The sequence below is a fragment of the Phaenicophaeus curvirostris genome, chromosome 6 (genome assembly GCF_032191515.1).
Source record: "Phaenicophaeus curvirostris isolate KB17595 chromosome 6, BPBGC_Pcur_1.0, whole genome shotgun sequence".
Lineage (NCBI taxonomy): Eukaryota > Metazoa > Chordata > Aves > Cuculiformes > Cuculidae > Phaenicophaeus > Phaenicophaeus curvirostris.
In genome coordinates this window covers 1,104,341-1,123,775 of record NC_091397.1, presented here as the reverse complement: position 1 = coordinate 1,123,775, position 19,435 = coordinate 1,104,341, and the positions used below count along the sequence as shown (strand labels likewise).

Here is a 19,435-nt window from a genome sequence, read left to right as displayed (position 1 = left end):
AGATTTGGGTCCCTCACTCCAAGAAAGACCTTGAGGGGCTGGAGAACGTCTGGAGAAGGGAACGGAGCTGGGGAGGGGCTGGAGAACAAGGGTTGTGAGGAGCAGCTGAGGGACCTGGGGCTGTTTAGCCTGGAGAAGAGGAGGCTGAGGAGGAGACCTCCTCGCTCTCTGCAGCTCCTGGAGAGGAGGTTGTGGTGAGGTGGGAGCTGGGCTCTTCTCCCAAGGAACAAGGGGTGGGATGAGAGGAGATGGCCTCAAGTTGCACCAGGAGAAGGTTAGATTGGATATTAAGAAGAATTTCTTCACTGAAAAAGTGGTGAAGCCCAGAGCGGTGGTGGAGTCTCCACCCCTGGAGATGTTCAAAAGATGTGTAGATGTGGCACCTGGGGCCACGGGTTGAGTAGCCACGGTGGCGTTGGGCTGATGGTTGGACTTGGATGGTCCTGGAGGCCTTTTCCAGCCTCTATGATTCTATGGGATCCATGAGCTCGTTGAGCATCCAGGGGTGGGGAGAAGATGCTGTGATGTGGGGATGGGACCTGAGAGCTCCTATAGGATCCGTGGGGACGTGTAGGATTGAGGAGCAGGTTTGAAGACAACTCGAGGATCCTACCCCTGCCCCAGGATGTGATTCCAGGTCAAACACAGGATCCTGAAGCGCGGCTGAAGTCCATCATGACCTGAAGACCCTCCAGAAATCAATGAAAAGGGGATTTTTTTTCTGGGGAAGCCCCAAAAATCCCTTCTCTGAGGCAAAGACGTTGCAGAAACCACCGAAAACTCCCAACGAACCCAACCGCTCGTAAATCCCCAACTCTATTTTTGATTAAGACCCCACTTTTCAGACAAAAAACCCTCCCCTGTTGCAACAAGAGTCAAAATTTGGAGCATCTTCAACTCTTCCATCAGCAGCAGCTCCAGCGGCCGCACGGGGCTGAGTTTTGGGTAGAAAAAGGCATTTTTAACCCTATTTTTTGCTACCGTTTCCTCCTTAAATTTCATCTTTTCCTCCTCGTCCTCGTAGAGAGTTTCCAAGCCGGAGAGCAGCTCCCCGAAACCCTCCAGCTCCGACTTGTCCATCTTTTTGGTGCCGTCCTCTCCGGATCCAAGGTAGAGTTGGGAATTGGAGATGGGGAGGAACTTGGCGTCATCGTCATCCGAACCCCAAAGTTTTATTTATTCCAAGCGCGAGAAACGCTGGAATTTAAAACTCTTTAAAATCACGTCGCAAATTCCGGCCCTAAATTTAAGGTTTTGGCTTGAAAGAAATGATGGAATTAAAGAGAAGGTTGAGGTGGAGCTGGTGGTTGATGGTTCCGCTCTGGATGAAGGGAGCGAGAGCTCCCTCGGTCAGTTTGGAGATGACGCCAAGCTGGGTGGGAGGGTTGATCTGCTGGAGGGCAGGGAGGCTCCGTCGAGGGATCTGGAGAGGTTGGAGCCCTTGGTTGAGAACAACGGAATGAGGTTCCACCAGGCTCAGTGCTGGGTCCTGCACTTGGGACACAACAACCCCGGGCAGCTCCAGGCTTGGGGAAGAGCGGCTGGAGGAGAAGGACCTGGGGGGTTGGTTGATAGTGGATGAACATGAGGCAGCGGTGGCCCAGGTGGCCAAGGAGGCCACCAGCATCCTGGCTTGGAGCAGCCCTGGGGTGGCCAGCAGGACAGGGAAGGGATTGTCCCCCTGGAATCGGTGCTGGTGAGGCCACAGCTCGAATCCTGGGGTCAGTTTTGGGTCCCTCACTCCAAGAAAGACCTTGAGGGGCTGGAGAACGTCTGGAGAAGGGAATGGAGCTGGGGAGGGGCTGGAGAACAAGGGTTGTGAGGAGCAGCTGAGGGCCCTGGGGCTGGTTAGCCTGGAGAAGAGGAGGCTGAGGGGAGACCTCCTCGCTCTCTGCAGCTCCTGGAGAGGAGGTTGTGGTGAGGTGGGAGCTGGGCTCTTCTCCCCAGGAACAAGGGGTGGGATGAGAGGAGGTGGCCTCAAGCTGCACCAGGGCAGGTTTAGATTAGACATCAAGAAAATGTTCTTCATGGAAAGGGTTCTTGGGCCGTGGCAGAGGCCCAGGGAGGTGGTGGAGTCTCCATCCCTGGAGGGGTTCAAAAAGTGTGTAGACATGGCCCTTGGGGACCTGGTTGAGTAGCCACGGTGCTGTTGGGCTGATGGTTGGCCTGGATGATCTTCGAGGTCTTCTCCAACCTCAACAATTCCCTAAAATCCCATGTCACCCCCACAGCCCAACGCGCTGCTGGCCATCACGCCGGCCGCGGTGGAGCTGCTGCTGGAGATGCTGCGACGAGGAGGTGGACGATCTTCTCCAGTCCCCGGCTTGCTGGAGCTGGTGCTCCGCAGCGTGGTGGCCGTGGTCCACGTGCTGCACGGCACTAGTCCCGGCGCTGGCCCCGTGCCGTTGCGTGTCCTCCTGGATGGTTACTTCAGGGTCCTCAATTCGGACCTCCCCATCGCCTCCTTGGCTCCAGAAGCAGCTGGTGGCCTCATCGCCCTCCGTGTCCTCATGCTGGGTAGGTGGTTGACCTTTGGGGATGGTGGTGGGGACGTGGGATGGGTACTAAGCTTCTCCACCTCCCCATAGACGCCATCCCGGCCATGCTGAGCTGTGAGGATCGGCCGGTCCTCCAAGCCGTCTTTCTCAGCAACAACTGCTTCGAGCACATCATCCGACTCCTCCAAAACAGCAAGGTACCACCACGCTGGTGTCCCCTCTTGGCTTGGACCCCCTCGTGTCCACCCTCACCCTTCCTGGTGGCTCTGAACAAGGCCCTGATGGGGCAGCTGAGGTGCAAACCTATCCCTGCGGTGGAGACCTTCTGAAACCCCCTCCCTTCTTCCAACCACCCCATCTCTGGAGCTGGAGACCTTCTGGAACCCCCTTCCCTCTTCCAACCACCCCATCTCCGGGGCTGGAGACCTTCTGGAACCCCCTTCCCTCTTCCAACCACCCCATCTCTGGGGCTGGAGACCTTCTGGAATCCCCTTCCCTCTTCCAACCATCCCATCTCCGGGGCTGGAGACCTTCTGGAACCCCCTTCCTTCTTCCAACCACCGCATCTCCAGGCCTGGAGACCTTCTGGAACCCCCTTTCTTCTTCCAACCACCCCATCTCCGGGGCTGATGTCCACCCTGTGTCCCACAGCTCTACCTTGGCAGCTCACGGGAGGAGCACAAAGCCCAGGAGGAGCTTCTCACGCGACCACCAGCCAGAGATGGACTCCAGCAGGTATCTTGTGGGGCCACCTCATAACCAGACCTCCAGATGCGGTGGGATGTGTCCCCCCCCCAAGCCTGGCTTGGTGGACCCACCACCCTCATGTCCCCGTAGGTCTTGGACAGCAGCTCCGATGCCATCGCGGTCCACGCCATCGGGGTGCTCACGGCCATCATGAGCAACTCTCCTTCAGCCAAGGTGGGTGGTGGACCAGGAGGGGTGGGGACACCCCGAAAGTGGACGGGGTTGGGGGTTTCCACGCTTCGAGGTGGGTCCCACGTGCCTGGCTGCTTCCAGGAGGTCTTCAAGGAACGCATCGGCTACGCCCACCTCTACGAGGTCTTGAGGAGCCAAGGTCAGCCCACCCAGCGCCTGCTGCAGGAGCTCCTCAACATGGTGAGCACGTCCCTTTCTCCTCCACATCAAACAAACCCTCGGGGCTGGTCGTTCGTGGTGAGACTTGGCCCTTAGCAGACACATTTCTGGACCTGGAGTCTTCTCCACCCCTAGCATCCCATCAGCTTCTTCCCAAGGAGGGCTGAGGCCACCTAGGGGTTGGAGTCACGGTCCCCTTTGTGGGGCTTTGAACCCTTTCTGATGTGGTCCTGGTTGCTCTGGTACTGCTGGATGGGCCAGCATCTCCTAAACCCTTGATCCATGGGGGCATCTCCAAGGTGCTTGATGCGTGGGGGTCTCCAAGGTGCTTGATGCGTGGGGGTCTCCAAGGTGCTTGATGTGTGGAGTCTCCAAGGTGCTTGATCCATGGGGGTCTCCAAGGTGCTTGAAACTTGGGGTCTCCAAGATGCTTGATGTGGGGGTGGGTCTCCAAGGTGCTTGATGCGTTGGGTCTCCAAGGTGCTTGGTCCATGGGGGTCTCCAAGACCCTTGATGGATGAAGGTCTCTGATATGCTTGATGCACAAGGGTCTCCAAGACCATTGGTGGATGAAGGTCTCCGATATGCTTGATGCACAAGAGTCTCCAAGGCTTTTGGTGGATGAAGGTCTCCAAGGTGCTTGATGCGTGGGGGTCTCCAAGGTGCTTGATGCGTGGGGGTCTCCAAGGTGCTTGATGCGTGGGGGTCTCCAAGGTGCTTGATGCGTGGGGGTCTCCAAGACCCTTGATGGATGAAGGTCTCTGATCTGCTTGATGCGTGAGGTCTCCAAGGTGCTTGAAACTTGGGGTCTCCAAGACGTTTGATACGTGAGGGTCTCTGATTTGCTTGATGTGCAAGTGTCTCCAAGGCTTTTGGTGGATGAAGGTCTCCGATATGCTTGATGTGTGGGGTCTCCAAGGTGCTTGATCCATGAGGGTCTCCAAGGTGCTTGATCCATGGGGGTTTCCAAGGTGCTTGATCCATGGAGGTTTCCAAGACCCTTGATGGATGAAGGTCTCCGATATGCTTGATGTGTGGGGTCTCCAAGGTGCTTGATGCATGGGGGTCTCCAAGGTGCTTGAAACGTGGGGTCTCCAAGGTGCTTGATCCATGGGGGTCTCCAAGACCCTTGATGGATGAAGGTCTCTGATATGCTTGATGTGTTGGGTCTCCAAGGTTCTTGATGCGTAGGGGTCTCCAAGGTGCTTGATGCGTTGGGGTCTCCAAGGTGCTTGATGCGTGGGGGTCTCCAAGGTGCTTGATGCGTGGGGGTCTCCAAGGTGCTTGATGCGTGGGGGTCTCCAAGGTGCTTGATGCATGGGGGTCTCCAAGGTGCTTGATCCATGGGGGTCTCCAAGACCCTTGATGGATGAAGGTCTCTGATATGCTTGATGTGTTGGGTCTCCAAGGTGCTTGATGCATGGGGGTCTCCAAGGTGCTTGATGCATGGGGGTCTCCAAGGTGCTTGATGCGTGGGGGTCTCCAAGGTGCTTGATGCATGGGGGTCTCCAAGGTGCTTGATCCATGGGGGTCTCCAAGACCCTTGATGGATGAAGGTCTCTGATATGCTTGATGTGTTGGGTCTCCAAGGTGCTTGATGCATGGGGGTCTCCAAGGTGCTTGATGCATGGGGGTCTCCAAGGTGCTTGATGCATGGGGGTCTCCAAAGTGCTTGATCCATGGGGGTCTCCAAGGTGCTTGATCCATGGGGGTCTCCAAGGTGCTTGATCTATGGGGGTCTCCAAGGTGCTTGATCCATGGGGGTCTCCAAGGTGCTTGATCCATGGGGGTCTCCAAGACCCTTGATGGATGAAGGTCTCCGATATGCTTGATGTGTGGGGTCTCCAAGGTGCTTGATGCGTGGGGGTCTCCAAGGTGCTTGATGCATGGGATCTCCAAGACCCTTGATCCACGGGGTCTCCAAGACCCTTGATCCTCAGGAGTCCCCAGGACTTTTGATGCATGGGGGTCTCCAAGACCCTTAATCCACAGGAGTCCCCAGGACTTTTGATGCACGGGGGTCTCCAAGACCCTTAATCCACAGGAGTCCCCAGGACTTTTGATGCACGGGGGTCTCCAAGCCCCTTGATGCGCAAGCGTCTCCAGAGGCGTTGATGTTCCTGCTGCCCGCCCGTGGTGTCCACCGGAAGGATCCATCCCTTTCCATGGGCTCGAACCTTCCCCAACCAGCTCTTGTCTTTGAGCAGGCGGTGGAGGGCGACCACAGCTCCTTCCCGGCGCGTCCCATCCGCAACGAGCAACCTCTGCTCATCCTCCTGGCTTGGTTGCCGGCGTTGACGTGCCGGGACCTTCAGATCTTCCTCTCCAGCCGCCTGAGACGACTCTGCGAAGCCTCCTTGTCCAGCCGCCTCACCTGCGTCAAGGCGGGCATGGTGGGTTGTCTTCTGAGCGCCTTGGCCACCGAGCCGGCGCTGCCGCCTTCCTGCTCCGAGAACCTCCTGGAGCTCTTGAGGGCGTTGGGGAACCTCTCCATCCGTCCTGGGGAGCTGCGGCAGCTTCTGCGGCTGCTGCGAAGAGAAGAAGGTCAAGAAGCTCATCCCTACACGGCGCCGGTCATCAGGGCCCTCTCGGGGATGGCCCGGGTGGAAGGACCTCCCCGAGCTCTGCAGAGCTTCGATTTAACCCCTGGCATGGCCGGCATCATGGTGCCCACCATCCAGAAGTGGCCTGGGGGCGCCTTCGCCTTCCACGCGTGGTTGTGTCTGAGCGAGGAGGAGCTGGAGCCGCCGGCCAAGCCCAAGAGGAGGCAGCTCTACAGGTGACGCTCGAGGGAAGGACCTGGGAGGGCGTGAGGGGAGGGTGAGAAGGGGGGTTCTTCCACCAGAAGGGGGGGTTCTTCCACCAGAAGGGGGGTTCTACCACCAGAAGGAGTGGTTCTTCCACCAGAAGGGGGGTTCTTCCAGCAGAAAGGGTGGTTCTTCCACCAGAAGGGGTGGGTCTTCCACCAGAAGGGGGGTTCTACCACCAGAAGGGGTAGTTCTACCACCAGAAGGGGGGGTTCTTCCACCAGAAGGGGGGATTCTTCCACCAGAAGGGGGGTTCTACCACCAGAAGGAGTGGTTCTTCCACCAGAAGGGGGGTTCTTCAAGCAGAAAGGGTGGTTCTTCCACCAGAAGGGGTGGTTCTTCCACCAGAAGGGGGGTTCTACCACCAGAAGGGGTAGTTCTACCACCAGAAGGGGGGTTCTACCACCAGAAGGGGTAGTTCTACCACCAGAAGGGGGGGTTCTTCCACCAGAAGGGGGGGTTCTTCCACCAGAAGGAGTAGTTCTACCACCAGAAGGGGGTGTTCTTCCACCAGAAGGAGGGGTTCTTCCACCAGAAGGGGTAGTTCTACCACCAGAAGGGGGGGTTCTTCCACCAGAAGGAGTAGTTCTTCCACCAGAAGGGGGTGTTCTTCCACCAGAAGGGGTAGTTCTTCCACCAGAAGGGGTAGTTCTACCACCAGAAGGGGGAGTTCTTCCACCAGAAGGGGGGATTCTTCCACCAGAAGGGGGGTTCTACCACCAGAAGGGGGGTTCTACCACCAGAAGGAGTGGTTCTACCACCAGAAGGAGTGGTTCTACCACCAGAAGGGGGGGTTCTTCCACCAGAAAGGGTGGTTCTTCCACCAGAAGGGGTGGTTCTACCACCAGAAGGAGTGGTTCTTCCACCAGAAGGGGTAGTTCTACCACCAGAAGAGGAGTTCTTCCACCAAAAGGGGTGGTTCTTCCACCACCGCCATGGTTCTTTTCCACCAGCTTCTTCACGGCTGGCGGGACGGGCTTTGAGGCGTTCTTCACCGCCGCTGGCGTCTTGGTGGTGGCCGTCTGCACCAAGAAGGACTACATGACGGTGGCTTTGACCGAGTTCGCCTTCAATGACTCGGCTTGGGTGAGCGTCGCCTCCGTCGCCCGTCCGAAGGGGGCGGTGAGGACCACCTGGCTGCTGACCGTCTTCCTCCTCGTCCCCTCAGCACTGCGTCGACGTTGTCCACGTCGCCGGCCGACGTCCCTTTGGCCAGAACGTCGTGAGCATCTACACCGACGGGCACCTGCGGAAGACGGCTCAGCTCCGCTTCCCAGCCCTCCACGAGGTGAGGGACAACCCCGACACCTCAACCAGACCCTTCCGCGCAGCTGGGAGCTGAGGACCTTCTTCTCCTCCTCCCTTCCAGTCCTTCACCTCGTGCTGCATCGGCTCTGCCGGCCACCGCACCACCACCACCACCAGCACCTCCAGCCACCCCTCAACATCTCACGGGTCGGAGCTGCTCTTCCCTCCACGCCCCTCGCTCGGCCGCTCGCAGTCGGTCCCGGCCGCCCTGGGTCCTCACGCGTGGACCCCGACTCAACCCGCCACCGAGGGGGTGGTGGCCACCACGGCGGCCGGCAGCCAGGACACCGAGTGGGGCAGCCCCACCTCGCTGGAGGGTCACCTGGGCTCCGTCGCCATCTTCTGCGAGGCCCTGCAGCAAGCCCAGGTCAAGGCGCTCTTCTGCGCAGGTGGGACCTGGTGGGACGTCTGCGTGGTGGCAACCAAAGGTTCTCCCACCGTGCTCCAGCTCACCTTGGTCTTCTTCTTCTAGGACCAAACATCACGTCCCCGTTTACGCTGGAAGGTGACCTGGTGGAGCTGGGCGGCAAGCTCTTGCTCTACTACAACCCCCAGGTGAGGAGGATGGAGACGACCCTGGGAGCCCCTCTGCTCTAGGGGCCGTCTCCAGGAGCGTGGAGACGCTCCCGTGGTCCTCTCTTCTAGGCCTGCAGGAATAACATCTGCCTGGACCTCTCTCCCAGCCACGGCTTGGACGGGAGGCTGACGGGCCACAGGGTGGTCAACTGGGACATCAAGGTGGGCTTGATCCTCACCATCCGTCCTGCTCCATCTGCTGCGGGGGGTGGAGGCAGCTGGACTCCTCCCGGGTCGTGGGCTAGGGATGGGACCTCCAAGGGGTGTCAGATGGCTACGATGGTTTCCCTGGACCTTACAGGGACTCTGCTACGTGGGATGGGGTCCACCAAGGATTTGTGTGCCCCGTAGGTGCCTTAAGGACCTGTCTGCCCCGTAGATCTTCATCATCTGGAGTGGTGGAGGGGGACAGGAGCTTTGTGGGGACCTGGGATGGGTCAGGGCGCACCTCCTCTCCGCTGCCGTCGCCACAAACCCCCTGGCAAAGCTTCTTCTCTCCTGGTAGGACGTGGTCAACTGCGTGGGTGGCATGGGGGTGCTGCTGCCTCTCCTCGAGCAAGTGGTGGCCAAGAAGGAAGAGCCTGAGGACGAGCAAGAGACCAACGACCTGGTGGGACCCGAGCTGACGTCCTCCAGGAACGCACAGGGCATGCTCATCCCCTTGGGGAAGTCCTCAGGTGAGAACCTCAGGGGACGTTGGGTGGCTGGAGGTGACCCCACCCACCGCCTGGTGCTGCCTGGAGCGAGTTCCTAGCGGTGGAGAAGCTTTCCCTGGGGCACCAAGAGTGATGAGGTTCTGGAGAAACATCTTTTGAGGTTGTTAAGACCCCGTTGGTCACGAACAAGCAGTTCGGGGAAGATGAGGGTGGTTTCAACCCGACTTAGCTTTGTGTGGAGTCTCTGCTGGCTTATAGTAGGGCTGCGTTCGTGCAGGAGCTTTCTCCTGCCTGGGTGGAACGGGCTTTCTCCTTCTTATGTCTGAGAAGCTTGGAGAAACGGAGGTCTCCACTTGCTTAAATTTGAGGGAAATGGACTGAAAAGCTTGGAGAGAGAGAGAAGTTTCTGGTGGGGTCTCCAGGATGCTCTTGGAAGGTTCTCGCAGCTACCGGCAGGGCTGTGTCCCCCGTGCCTTGCAGAGAGCAGGCTGGAGAGGAACAGCGTGGCCGCCTTCTTGCTGCTGCTCAAGAACTTCATCCAGAACCACGCGGTGAACCAGGAGAGCTTGGTGCAGTGCCACGGGCCGGCCGTCATCGGGGCTCTGCTGCAGAAGGTATGAGGGACACAACTAGAAGTTCCATCCCGTGGTCCTCAAGACCGTTCCCCAAGGGGGACACGGAGGCTACGAGCTTCACTTCTCGCCCCCAACAGGTCTCCGGCCAAGTGCTGGACATGAGCGTGTTGATGGCCTCGCAGATCCTCATGGACCAGGTGGCCTCGGAGGGCAGCGGGCTCCTGCTGCACCTCCTCTACCAGCATCTCCTCTTCGATTTCCGCATCTGGAGCAACAGCGACTTCGCCGTCCGCTTAGGTGGGAACCGGAGGGGGTTTGGAGGTTTTCTCCATCCCGACCTGGTGGGATGGAGAGCCAGGACCTCTCGCACCTTCTCTCCACCCTGCAGGGCACATCCAGTACCTGGCCAACGTCGTCAAGGACCACAAGCAGCGCATCCGCAAGAAGTATGGGGTGCAGTTCATCCTCGACTCCATCCGCACCTTCTACAGGTGAGCTGCCCCGTGGACCTTGGACCTCCAAACACTGATGTGGTGGTGGCTTCACCCCTTGGAGCTACAGATTGGGGTAGACGCCTTGTTCCTTGAGGCAATGGAGAATCAGAGAGTCACCAGGTTGGAAAGGACCCACTGAATCATGGAGTCCAACCATCCCATCAACCACTGACCCGTGTCCCTCAGCACCTCGGCCACCCGGCCCTGAAACCCCTCCAGGGAAGGGGACTCAACCCCCTCCCTGGGCAGCCTCCAACAGGGACCAATCACCCTTTCCAGGAAGAAATTCTTCCTGATGTCCAACCTGAACTTGCCCTGGAGGAGCTTGAGGCCATTCCCTCTCGTCCTGTCCCCTGTCCCTTGGGAGAAGAGCCCAGCTCCCTCCTCTCCACAACCTCCTCTCAGGGAGTTGCAGAGAGCAATGAGGTCTCCCCTCAGCCTCCTCTTCTCCAGGATAAACCCCCCCAGATCCCTCATCTCCTCCTCCTAACCCTTGTTCTCCAGCCCCTCCCCAGCTCCGTTCCCTTCTCCAGACGTTCTCCAGCCCCTCAAGGTCTTTCTTGGAGTGAGGGACCCAGAACTGACCCCAGGATTCGAGCTGTGGCCTCACCAGCATCAAATCCAGAGGGAGAAGAACCTCCCTGGCCCTGCTGGCCACGCCGGCTCTGCTCCAAGCCAAGATGCCCTTGGCCTTCTCGGCCCCCTGGGCCCCTGCTGGCTCCTGTCCAACCAACCCCCCCAGGTCCTTCTCCTCCAGGCCCTTTCCAGCCAGCCTTCTCCTAGGCTGGAGCTGCCCAGGGTTCTTGTGCCCCAAGTTCCTGGTGGAACCTCAGCCCGTTGGTCTCAGCCCATGGATCCAGCCTGTTCAGGTCCCTTTGGAGCCTCCCGACCCTCCAGCAGATCCAGCTCCCACCCAGCTCAGTGTCACCCCCAAACTTGCTCAGGGGGCCCTCGAGGCCTCCATCCAGGTCGTTGATGAAGACCCTGAGCAGGGCTGGACCCAGCCCTGAGCCCTGGGGACCCCACCTGCAAGCATCTCATGGGTTGATCTCCCAGGGTGGGAACATGGTGGTGGGTGCAGGACCTTCCATGGCCTTTCTCCATGCCCAAGCCTCCAGCCAGAGCCGTGACCGGTCAGCCCTAAAGTCCTCCCCAACGTCTCTCCAGCAGCACCCAAGATCATGGTGGTTTCTCCAACAAGCTGGTGTCCTTTCCTTGTCACCTGATGTGTTTCCACCCTCAGGTGACACTGAGGGCGCTGGAAGCCTGCAGAGACCCAAGTGCGTGGGGTGGACATCTCCCAGTGGACACAGTTGGCCAGAAGGGATGTCCCCACCACGCTGCCTTGGAGCTCCTCAAGCTCCTCGGTGGGATTTGCGATCGTGCTGTGCACCTTCCCACCAGGAAGCCCCACACGCGTCTCTTCCCTCAGCACCTCCAGGGAGAAGACCGTGGCCACCGATGACATCAAGACGGTGCAGACCTCCCTCTTCAGCCTGGTGAAGGATTTCTTCTGCAGGAGCTTCTCCGGCGAGGAGATGCAGAGCTTGCTGAGCTACGTGGCTGGAGCGCAGGACGAGCAGCAGGTACAGTCCCGAGCCACCCAGGTCCCCAAACCCCTCAGCACGTGGCCACCAGAAGCCACTGAGGTCCTGGTGAGGCAGTAGACAACCTGTCTCCGTGTCCTCCAGGTCTGCGGAGCGCTGGAGGTGATCCACAGCCTGCTGAAGGGCTCCCCTGCCCAGGAGCAGCTCTTCGTCTTGCTCTTCGAGCCAGGCCACGTGGAGGTCCTGTTTTCACTGCTGGTGCAGAAGAAGTTCTCGGATGAAGTGCGGGAGAGGGTCTTCAAGGTAAGATGGGTCCTCAGAGCCAAACTCTTCCCATCCCCAGCGACCAGGGGGTTTCATGCAGGGAGGTGGCCACCGCTTTCTGCCTTGCCAGGTCCTCTACAAGATGTTGAAGTACGAGAAGGTCCCCGAGCGCGCCAAGAACCGCCTGAAGCTGAAGGACATCGGCTACCAGGGGCTCATTGCCTGCCTCAACGACGTCCCCAGCTCCACGCTGCTCTTCCGCTGCCTCTCGGAGCAGGTCCTCGGGGCAGGTATCGCCCTCACCACCCGTCCCAAACACCATCCCCGGTGGCTTCCCGCAAGGTTCAGCTGCTCTTGGGGCTGGGGGGGGCTTTGGTGGCTTCTGGGGACAGAAGGAGATCTGCTGGAGGGTCGGGAGGCTCCAAAGGGACCTGAACAGGCTGGATCCATGGGCTGAGACCAACGGGCTGAGGTTCCACCAGGAACTCGGGGCACAAGAACCCTGGGCAGCTCCAGCCTAGGAGAAGGCTGGCTGGAAAGGGCCTGGAGGAGAAGGACCTGGGGGGGTTGGTTGGACAGGAGCCAGCAGGGGCCCAGGGGGCCAAGAAGGCCAAGGGCATCTTGGCTTGGAGCAGCCCTGGGGTGGCCAGCAGGGCCAGGGAGGTTCTTCTCCCTCTGGATTTGATGCTGGTGAGGCCACAGCTCGAATCCTGGGGTCAGTGCTGGGTCCCTCACTCCAAGAAAGACCTTGAGGGGCTGGAGAACGTCTGGAGAAGGGAACGGAGCTGGGGAGGGGCTGGAGAACAAGGGTTAGGAGGAGCAGCTGAGGGACCTGGGGTGGTTCCACCTGGAGAAGAGGAGGCTGAGGGGAGACCTCATTGCTCTCTGCAGCTCCCTGAGAGGAGGTTGTGGAGAGGAGGGAGCTGGGCTCTTCTCCCAAGGGACAGGGGACAGGACGAGAGGGAATGGCCTCAAACTCCACCAGGGGAGGTTCAGGTTGGACATCAGGAAGAATTTCTTCACGGAAAGGGTGATTGGTCCCTGTCGGAGGCTGCCCAGGGAGGGGGTTGAGTCCCCTTCCCTGGAGGGGTTTCAGGGCCGGGTGGCCGAGGTGCTGAGGGACATGGGTCAGTGATTGATGGGGATGGTTGGACTCCATGATCCGGTGGGTCTCTTCCATCCTGGTGATTCTCTGATCCCCCCACTCTCCTGTCTCTCCTTGTCCATAGACCCTCCCAACTACAAGGACCTGGTGGCCGTGGTTTACTTGTCCCATCGGGCTGAGCTGACCGTCCGGCTCGACATCTGCCGCAAGGTGAGCAGCACCGTGGGTTCGAGGGGCTGTGACCAGGTGGCCACCTTGGCGCTGAGCTCCTTGGAGCCCCCCGTGGTCACCTAACTGTCCCTGGACACGAGGTCCGTGGGGATGGTGCAGCTCACACCCAACGACGTGGAAGCCTGGAGGTGGAGCAGCCCCAGCACCCAGCGATGGTTGGAGGAGATCCAAGATCTCAGGACCATCATCACCCAACCCGAACATCTTGTCCCTTGATGGGACCAAACCCCTAAGAAGCAGCAGGAGTCGGGGCGAGGTCTTCAAATCTCCTCTCCGCTGTCTCCTCCAGCTCTTCCACTTGATCTACGCGCAGCAGGACATGGTGAAGCAGCTGGCGAAGTTGGCCGGCTGGCAGGACACGCTCACCAAGCTCTACGTCAAGGAGTCCTACGAGTCCCGCCAGCACAGCCTGAGCAACGTGGGCAACGGGGGCTGCCTGGAGCTCTTCCACCTCTCAGACCCCCCTAGCAAGGAGGGGACAAGCCCACCACCCGCCGAGCTGCAGGAGCTGGATGTCTTCCTACCCCTGGGCTACGAGACCTCGGACCAGGAGCTCTCGGAGGGCTTCTCTGACCACTCCATCTCCCCGAGCGGCCGCACCAAGTCCTTCCACTCCTACAACTTCAAGTCTTTCGACTCGTCTGACCGGGCCAGCCGGTCGTCTTCCAACCCCGGGGATGGTCCTCCCTTCGATGGGGTCTACCACCCGCTCTCCCCGTTCTCCACCTCCCCCTTCGATCTGGGCCTCGACCTGGCCAGCACCAGCTCCGTGGCCACGGCTGAGAGTGGGACGCAGACCCCCACCAGTGGACCCGGAACCCCCTCACCCCTGGAGAACTTCAAGCCCTTCCCGGGGATGCGAGCTCGGAAGAGCTCCAGCCTCTCCAACGTCCTCGATGAGAGCAGCTACCAGGATGCGCTGCCTAGCGACAACATCTCCAACACCAGCAACCCCCAGGTGAGCCCCAAACCCACGTACCCACCACCCTGGGGCTACGCTGGAGCTCTCACTCTTCTTCTCCGTTGCCAGCAAACGCCCGAGGAGGAGCTGTGCAACCTCTTGACCAACATCGTCTTCTCGGTGACCTGGCGCGGGGTGGAAGGTTGGGACGATGTGGCCTGGAGGGAGCGTGGACAGGTCTTCTCCGTCCTCACCAAGCTGGGGGCGGCCTGCGAGTTGGTGCGACCCCCCGATGAGATCAAGCGGAGGTGAGTCCTGGCTTAGGTCCGGGTGGGTACGTCCTACAGGAGGACCAACCTGATGGAGCCTCCTGCTGTCCCGCAGCCTCCTGGAGATGATGCTGGAGTCGGCGCTCACGGACCTGAAGGAGTCGGGACCGAGCAGCCTCCCGGGTCTCACCCACAACACCCTCAAGCTCCTGCGGCTCCTCCAGGATTTCTTGTTCTCGGAAGGACACAACAACCAGGCCCTGTGGAGCGAGAAGGTGATGGGGGCGCTGATCCCAAACCTGAGCTTGAACCCCAACCCCGACCCCTGATGTTCGAGCCCTGAGCCTCCCCGGCAGCCAGGGGAACTAAACCAAGCCCTAACCCTACACCCTAAGCCTTCAACCTGACCCTAAACCCTAAGCCTAACTCATAACCAGTTAATCTAACCCTTAAACCTAAAGCTAATCTTAAACCGTACCCCTAATCCTAACCCGAAACCAGTTAATCCAACCCTAACCCCTAAACCCAAACTTAAACCTTATCCCTAATCCTAACCCGTAACCAGTAAATCCAACCCTAACCCTTAATCCTAATCTTAAACCCTAACCCTAATCCTAACCCATAGCCAGTAAATCCAACCCTAGCCCTTAAACTTAATCCTAAACCCTATCCCTAATCCTAACTCATAATCAGTAAATCCAACGCTAACCCTTAAACTTCATCCTAAACCCTAATCCTAACCCAAAGCCAGTCAATCCAACCCTATCCTTTAAACCTAATCCTAAACCTTATCCCTAATCCTAACTCATAACCAGTAAATCCAGCCCTAACCCTTAAACTTAATCCTAAACCCTATCCCTAATCCCAAAACCAGTCAATCCAACCCTAACCTTTATACCTAATCCTAAACCTTATCCCTAATCCTAACCCAAAACCAGTAAATCCAACCCTAACCCTTAAATCTAAAGCTAATCTTAAACCCTAACCCTAATCCTAACCCATAGCCAGTAAATCCAACCCTAGCCCTTAAACTTCATCCTAAACCCTAACCCTAATCCTAACCCATAGCCAGTAAATCCAACCCTAACCCTTAAACTTCATCCTAAACCCTAATCCTAACCCAAAACCAGCCAATCCAGCCCTATCCCTTAAACTTGATCCTAAAGCCTATCCCTAATCCTAACCCGTAACCAGTAAATCCAACCCTAACCCTTAAACCTAATCTTAAACCTTATCCCTAATCCTAACTCATAACCAGTCAATCCAACCCTAACCCTTAAAATTAATCCTAAACCCTATCCCTAATCCTAACCCATAGCCAGTAAATCCAACCCTAACCCTTAAACTTAATCCTAAACCCTAATCCTAACCCAAAACCAGTCAATCCAACCCTAACCTTTATACCTAATCCTAAACCTTATCCCTAATCCTAACCCGTAACCAGTAAATCCAACCCTAACCCTTAAACTTAATCCTAAACCCTAATCCTAACCCGTAACCAGTCAATCCAACCCTAACCCTTAAATCTAAAGCTAATCTTAAACCCTAACCCTAATCCTAACCCCTAGCCAGTCAATCCAACCTTAATCCATAACCAGTAAGTCCCGCCTTAACCCTCAAACCTAATCCTAAAACCTCGACCCTGACCTCAATCCTAACCCTTAAGCCTCCACCCTTCCCAGGATCTCCTGCCCTCAGCCCCAACCTGGAACCCTCATGCCAAACCCTAACTAGTTTCATAGACTCATGGAACGGGTTGGGTTGGAAGGAACCTCAAAGCCCACCCAGTTCCAACCTCCGTGGGCGGGGACACCTTCTCCTGGATCAGGTTGCTCCAAGCCCCATCCAACGTGGCCTTCAACACCTCCAGGGGTCATAGAATAGGTTGGGTTGGAAGGAACTTCAAAGCCCATCCAGTTTCAACCACCTACGTGGACACCTCCCACTGGATCAGGGGCTCCAAGCTCCATCCAACGTGGCCTTCAACACCTCCAGGGATGGAGCAGCCACAGCTTCTCTGAGCAACCTGTTCCAGGACCTCCCCACCCTCATAGTTTGTCGTTGGGGTTATGAGTTGGAGCTCCACCCCGTCCCGAAGCTCGAACCCTTCCCCATAACCCACTGACCAGAGCCAGGGGGTGGCTGGGTGGTGGGAACAGACCTGGTGGCTTTGGCGCAGGAGCAGTGAGAGGGTTCACGGCCGGGTGAGGTCTCACTGTGTCCCCACCCCAGATCTACGAGGGGGTCAGCAGTTTGCTGGACAAGCTGGGCGTCTGGTACCACCTGGCCAACGGCACCTCGGACCTCAAGGAGATGGCCCAAGCAGGTCTACGCATCCTTGTAGGCTACATCCTGCTGCAGGACCCCCAGGTGGGTCAACCCTTCCTGAGGTGAGACCCTCAGCCCTCGGAACGGGGCTGGTGGCCCCATCTGATGTCCTCTTTCCACCTCCAGCTGCACTCGCTGGCGTACGTGAAGCTTCACAGCCTCCTGCAGACCTCCTCGGCCCCCAAAAAAGATGAGGCTTGCTACCTTCTGGGCAAGCTGGAGACACCACTGAGACGTTCGCTGGACGCCAAGTCGGAGACCTTCTCCTGGTTGGTGCCCATCGTCCGGACGCTCATGGACCAGTGCTACGAGACCCTCCAGCTGCAGCTCTTCCTGCCCTCGCTGCCCCCCACCAACGGCAGCCCGACCTTCTACGAGGACTTCCAGCTCTTCTGCACCACCCCGGAGTGGAGGAGCTTCATCGAGAAGCACGTGGGTGTCATGGGGAAACACGGGGTGGCATCACCGCTAGGGGAAACCTTCTCCAGGGTTAGAGGTGGGTCCCCGTGTCACCTCCGGGTTGGGACACCCTGCAGAGGTGACCTCCAGGGAAGGGATAGAATCCTAGAGTCACCAGGTTGGAAAAGACCCACTGGATCATCGAGTCCAACCGTCCCCATCAATCACTGACCCGTGTCCCTCAGCACCTCGGCCACCCGGCCCTTAAACCCCTCTAGGGGTCCCTCTCGTCCTGTCCCCTGTCCCTTGGGAGAAGAGCCCAGCTCCCTCCTCTCCACAACCTCCTCTCAGGGAGTTGCAGAGAGCAATGAGGTCTCCCCTCAGCCTCCTCTTCTCCAGGTGGAACCACCCCAGGTCCCTCATCTACTCCTCACAACCCTTGTTCTCCAGCCCCTCCCCAGCTCCGTTCCCTTCTCCAGACGTTCTCCAGCCCCTCAAGGTCTTTCTTGGAGTGAGGGACCCAGAACTGACCCCAGGATGCAAGCTGTGGCCTCACCAGCATCAAATCCAGAGGGAGAAGAACCTCCCTGGCCCTGCTGGCCGCGCCGGCTCTGCTCCAAGCCAAGATGCCCTTGGCCTTCTTGGCCCCCTGGGCCCCTGCTGGCTCCTGTCCAACCAACCCCCCCAGGTCCTTCTCCTCCAGGCCCTTTCCAGCCAGCCTTCTCCTAGGCTGGAGCTGCCCAGGGTTCTTGTGCCCCGAGTTCCTGGTGGAACCTCAGCCCGTTGGTCTCAGCCCATGGATCCAGCCTGTTCAGGTCCCTTTGGAGCCTCCCGACCCTCCAGCAGATCCAGCTGCCGCCCAGCTCAGTGTCACCCCCAAACTTGCTCAGGGGGCCCTCGAGGCCTCCATCCAGGTCGTTGAGAAAGACACTGAGCAGAGGTTCATCCAGGGCTTCATTGATAAAGACATTGACCAGGGGTTCGTTGATAAAGTCATTGACCAGGGGTTCCTTGATAAAGACGTTGACCAGGGCTTCATCCAGGTCTTCCACCCAGCTTAGTGTCACCCCCAAACTTGCGAAGGGCTGCTCGTAGCCTGGCTGATGTTTGGTGGCTTCCAGACCCTGCAGACACGTCCCATCTCGTCCCGATCCGCTCGTAGGTGCAGCCCACCATGGCCCAGTTCGAGCTGGACACCTTCGCCAAGAGCCACGACCACATGTCCAACTTCTGGAACGCCTGCTACGATGCCATGATGAGCAGCTCCCAGCGGCGGGAGCAGGAGAAGACAACCAGCCGCAAGCTGTTCCAGGTAGCGCTTGCTCCTCACCCCCTGGGATGTCACCTTGGGGACGTGCGTCTCCTCCGGGGAACGTGCTCTTCACCCAAGGGTGTCATTGAGTTGGGGGTGCTCCTCCCTCTGGGGACGTCATCGTAGGGATGGGCTCCTCATCCTGAGGATGTCACTGAGGAGACGTCCTTCTCAGCTTGGGGACATGGTCCTCAGGTTGTGCTCCTCATCCCGTGGACGTCATCCCAGGGATGTGCTCATAGAATCGTAGAACCACCAGGTTGGAAGAGACCCACCAGGTCATCGAGTCCAACCATTCCTATCAAACACTAAACCATGTCCCTCGGACGTTGTTTTGGGGATGTCCTCCTTGCCCTGGGGACATGCTCCTCACCCCAGGGAAGTCTTCGCAGGGCTCTGCTCCTTGCTTTGAAACTTTCATCCCAAGGATACGTCCCTCAGCCTGGAGACGTGGTCCTTGCCCTGGGGACATTAACCCTGGGGACACGTTCTTCATCCCAGGAACATCATCCCTGCGATATATTCATCATCCTGGAGCTTCCTACCACGAACGTGCTCCTCACCCCAAGAATATCAACCCGGGGATGTTCTCCTTGCCCTGTGGACCTCACCCCACAGACACTCTCCTCACCTTTGGGATGTCCCCGAGATCCAGCCCTGCTGTCACCTCATTCTCCCCCTTCCTTGGCAGGAGCTGGTGCTGGAACCCGTGGCCAAGCGCGCCAAGGCGGAGAACGTCCGCCACGCCAACGTCCTCAAGCAGGCCACCAACCACCACAGCACCGTGCTGAAGCAGTGGAGATCCCTGTGCCGCCTCCTCACCTCGCCTCGCTCTGCCTGGGCCCACCGGTGAGGGCCTCACCTTGGTTCCTGGGGACGTGGTGGCACAGCTGGAGCTTCTCCAGGGTTCCTCACCTCTTCCTGCTCCCCAGGAACCCACCAGAGGTTCGGTGGAAGCTGTCGAGCGCCGAGACCTACTCGCGGATGAGGTTGAAGCTGGTGCCCAACCTCAACTTTGACCAACACTTGGAGGCCAGCGCCCTGCGGGACAACCTGGGTGAGGCCGA

General features: G+C 58.6%; 1 protein-coding gene across 2 annotated transcripts in view; it reads left to right on the top strand.

Annotated features, from left to right (window-relative positions):
• Positions 1-19,435, top strand: part of NBEAL2 (neurobeachin like 2) — a 37,160-nt gene that overhangs the window by 6,933 nt on the left and 10,792 nt on the right. For both annotated transcript variants that reach the window (XM_069859109.1, XM_069859108.1), the window contains exons 7-34: positions 1,025-1,110; positions 2,232-2,517; positions 2,589-2,695; positions 3,150-3,233; positions 3,336-3,419; positions 3,519-3,617; positions 5,804-6,375; positions 7,357-7,489; positions 7,572-7,691; positions 7,773-8,100; positions 8,184-8,266; positions 8,357-8,449; positions 8,793-8,964; positions 9,424-9,557; positions 9,656-9,815; positions 9,907-10,009; positions 11,445-11,598; positions 11,704-11,862; positions 11,954-12,113; positions 13,053-13,138; positions 13,449-14,117; positions 14,190-14,368; positions 14,445-14,604; positions 16,562-16,699; positions 16,784-17,089; positions 18,219-18,368; positions 19,060-19,217; positions 19,301-19,425. In XM_069859109.1, coding sequence (XP_069715210.1) covers positions 1,025-1,110; positions 2,232-2,517; positions 2,589-2,695; positions 3,150-3,233; positions 3,336-3,419; positions 3,519-3,617; positions 5,804-6,375; positions 7,357-7,489; positions 7,572-7,691; positions 7,773-8,100; positions 8,184-8,266; positions 8,357-8,449; positions 8,793-8,964; positions 9,424-9,557; positions 9,656-9,815; positions 9,907-10,009; positions 11,445-11,598; positions 11,704-11,862; positions 11,954-12,113; positions 13,053-13,138; positions 13,449-14,117; positions 14,190-14,368; positions 14,445-14,604; positions 16,562-16,699; positions 16,784-17,089; positions 18,219-18,368; positions 19,060-19,217; positions 19,301-19,425 — 5,088 coding nt within the window. The remainder of the gene's footprint in view (positions 1-1,024; positions 1,111-2,231; positions 2,518-2,588; positions 2,696-3,149; positions 3,234-3,335; positions 3,420-3,518; positions 3,618-5,803; positions 6,376-7,356; positions 7,490-7,571; positions 7,692-7,772; positions 8,101-8,183; positions 8,267-8,356; positions 8,450-8,792; positions 8,965-9,423; positions 9,558-9,655; positions 9,816-9,906; positions 10,010-11,444; positions 11,599-11,703; positions 11,863-11,953; positions 12,114-13,052; positions 13,139-13,448; positions 14,118-14,189; positions 14,369-14,444; positions 14,605-16,561; positions 16,700-16,783; positions 17,090-18,218; positions 18,369-19,059; positions 19,218-19,300; positions 19,426-19,435) is intronic.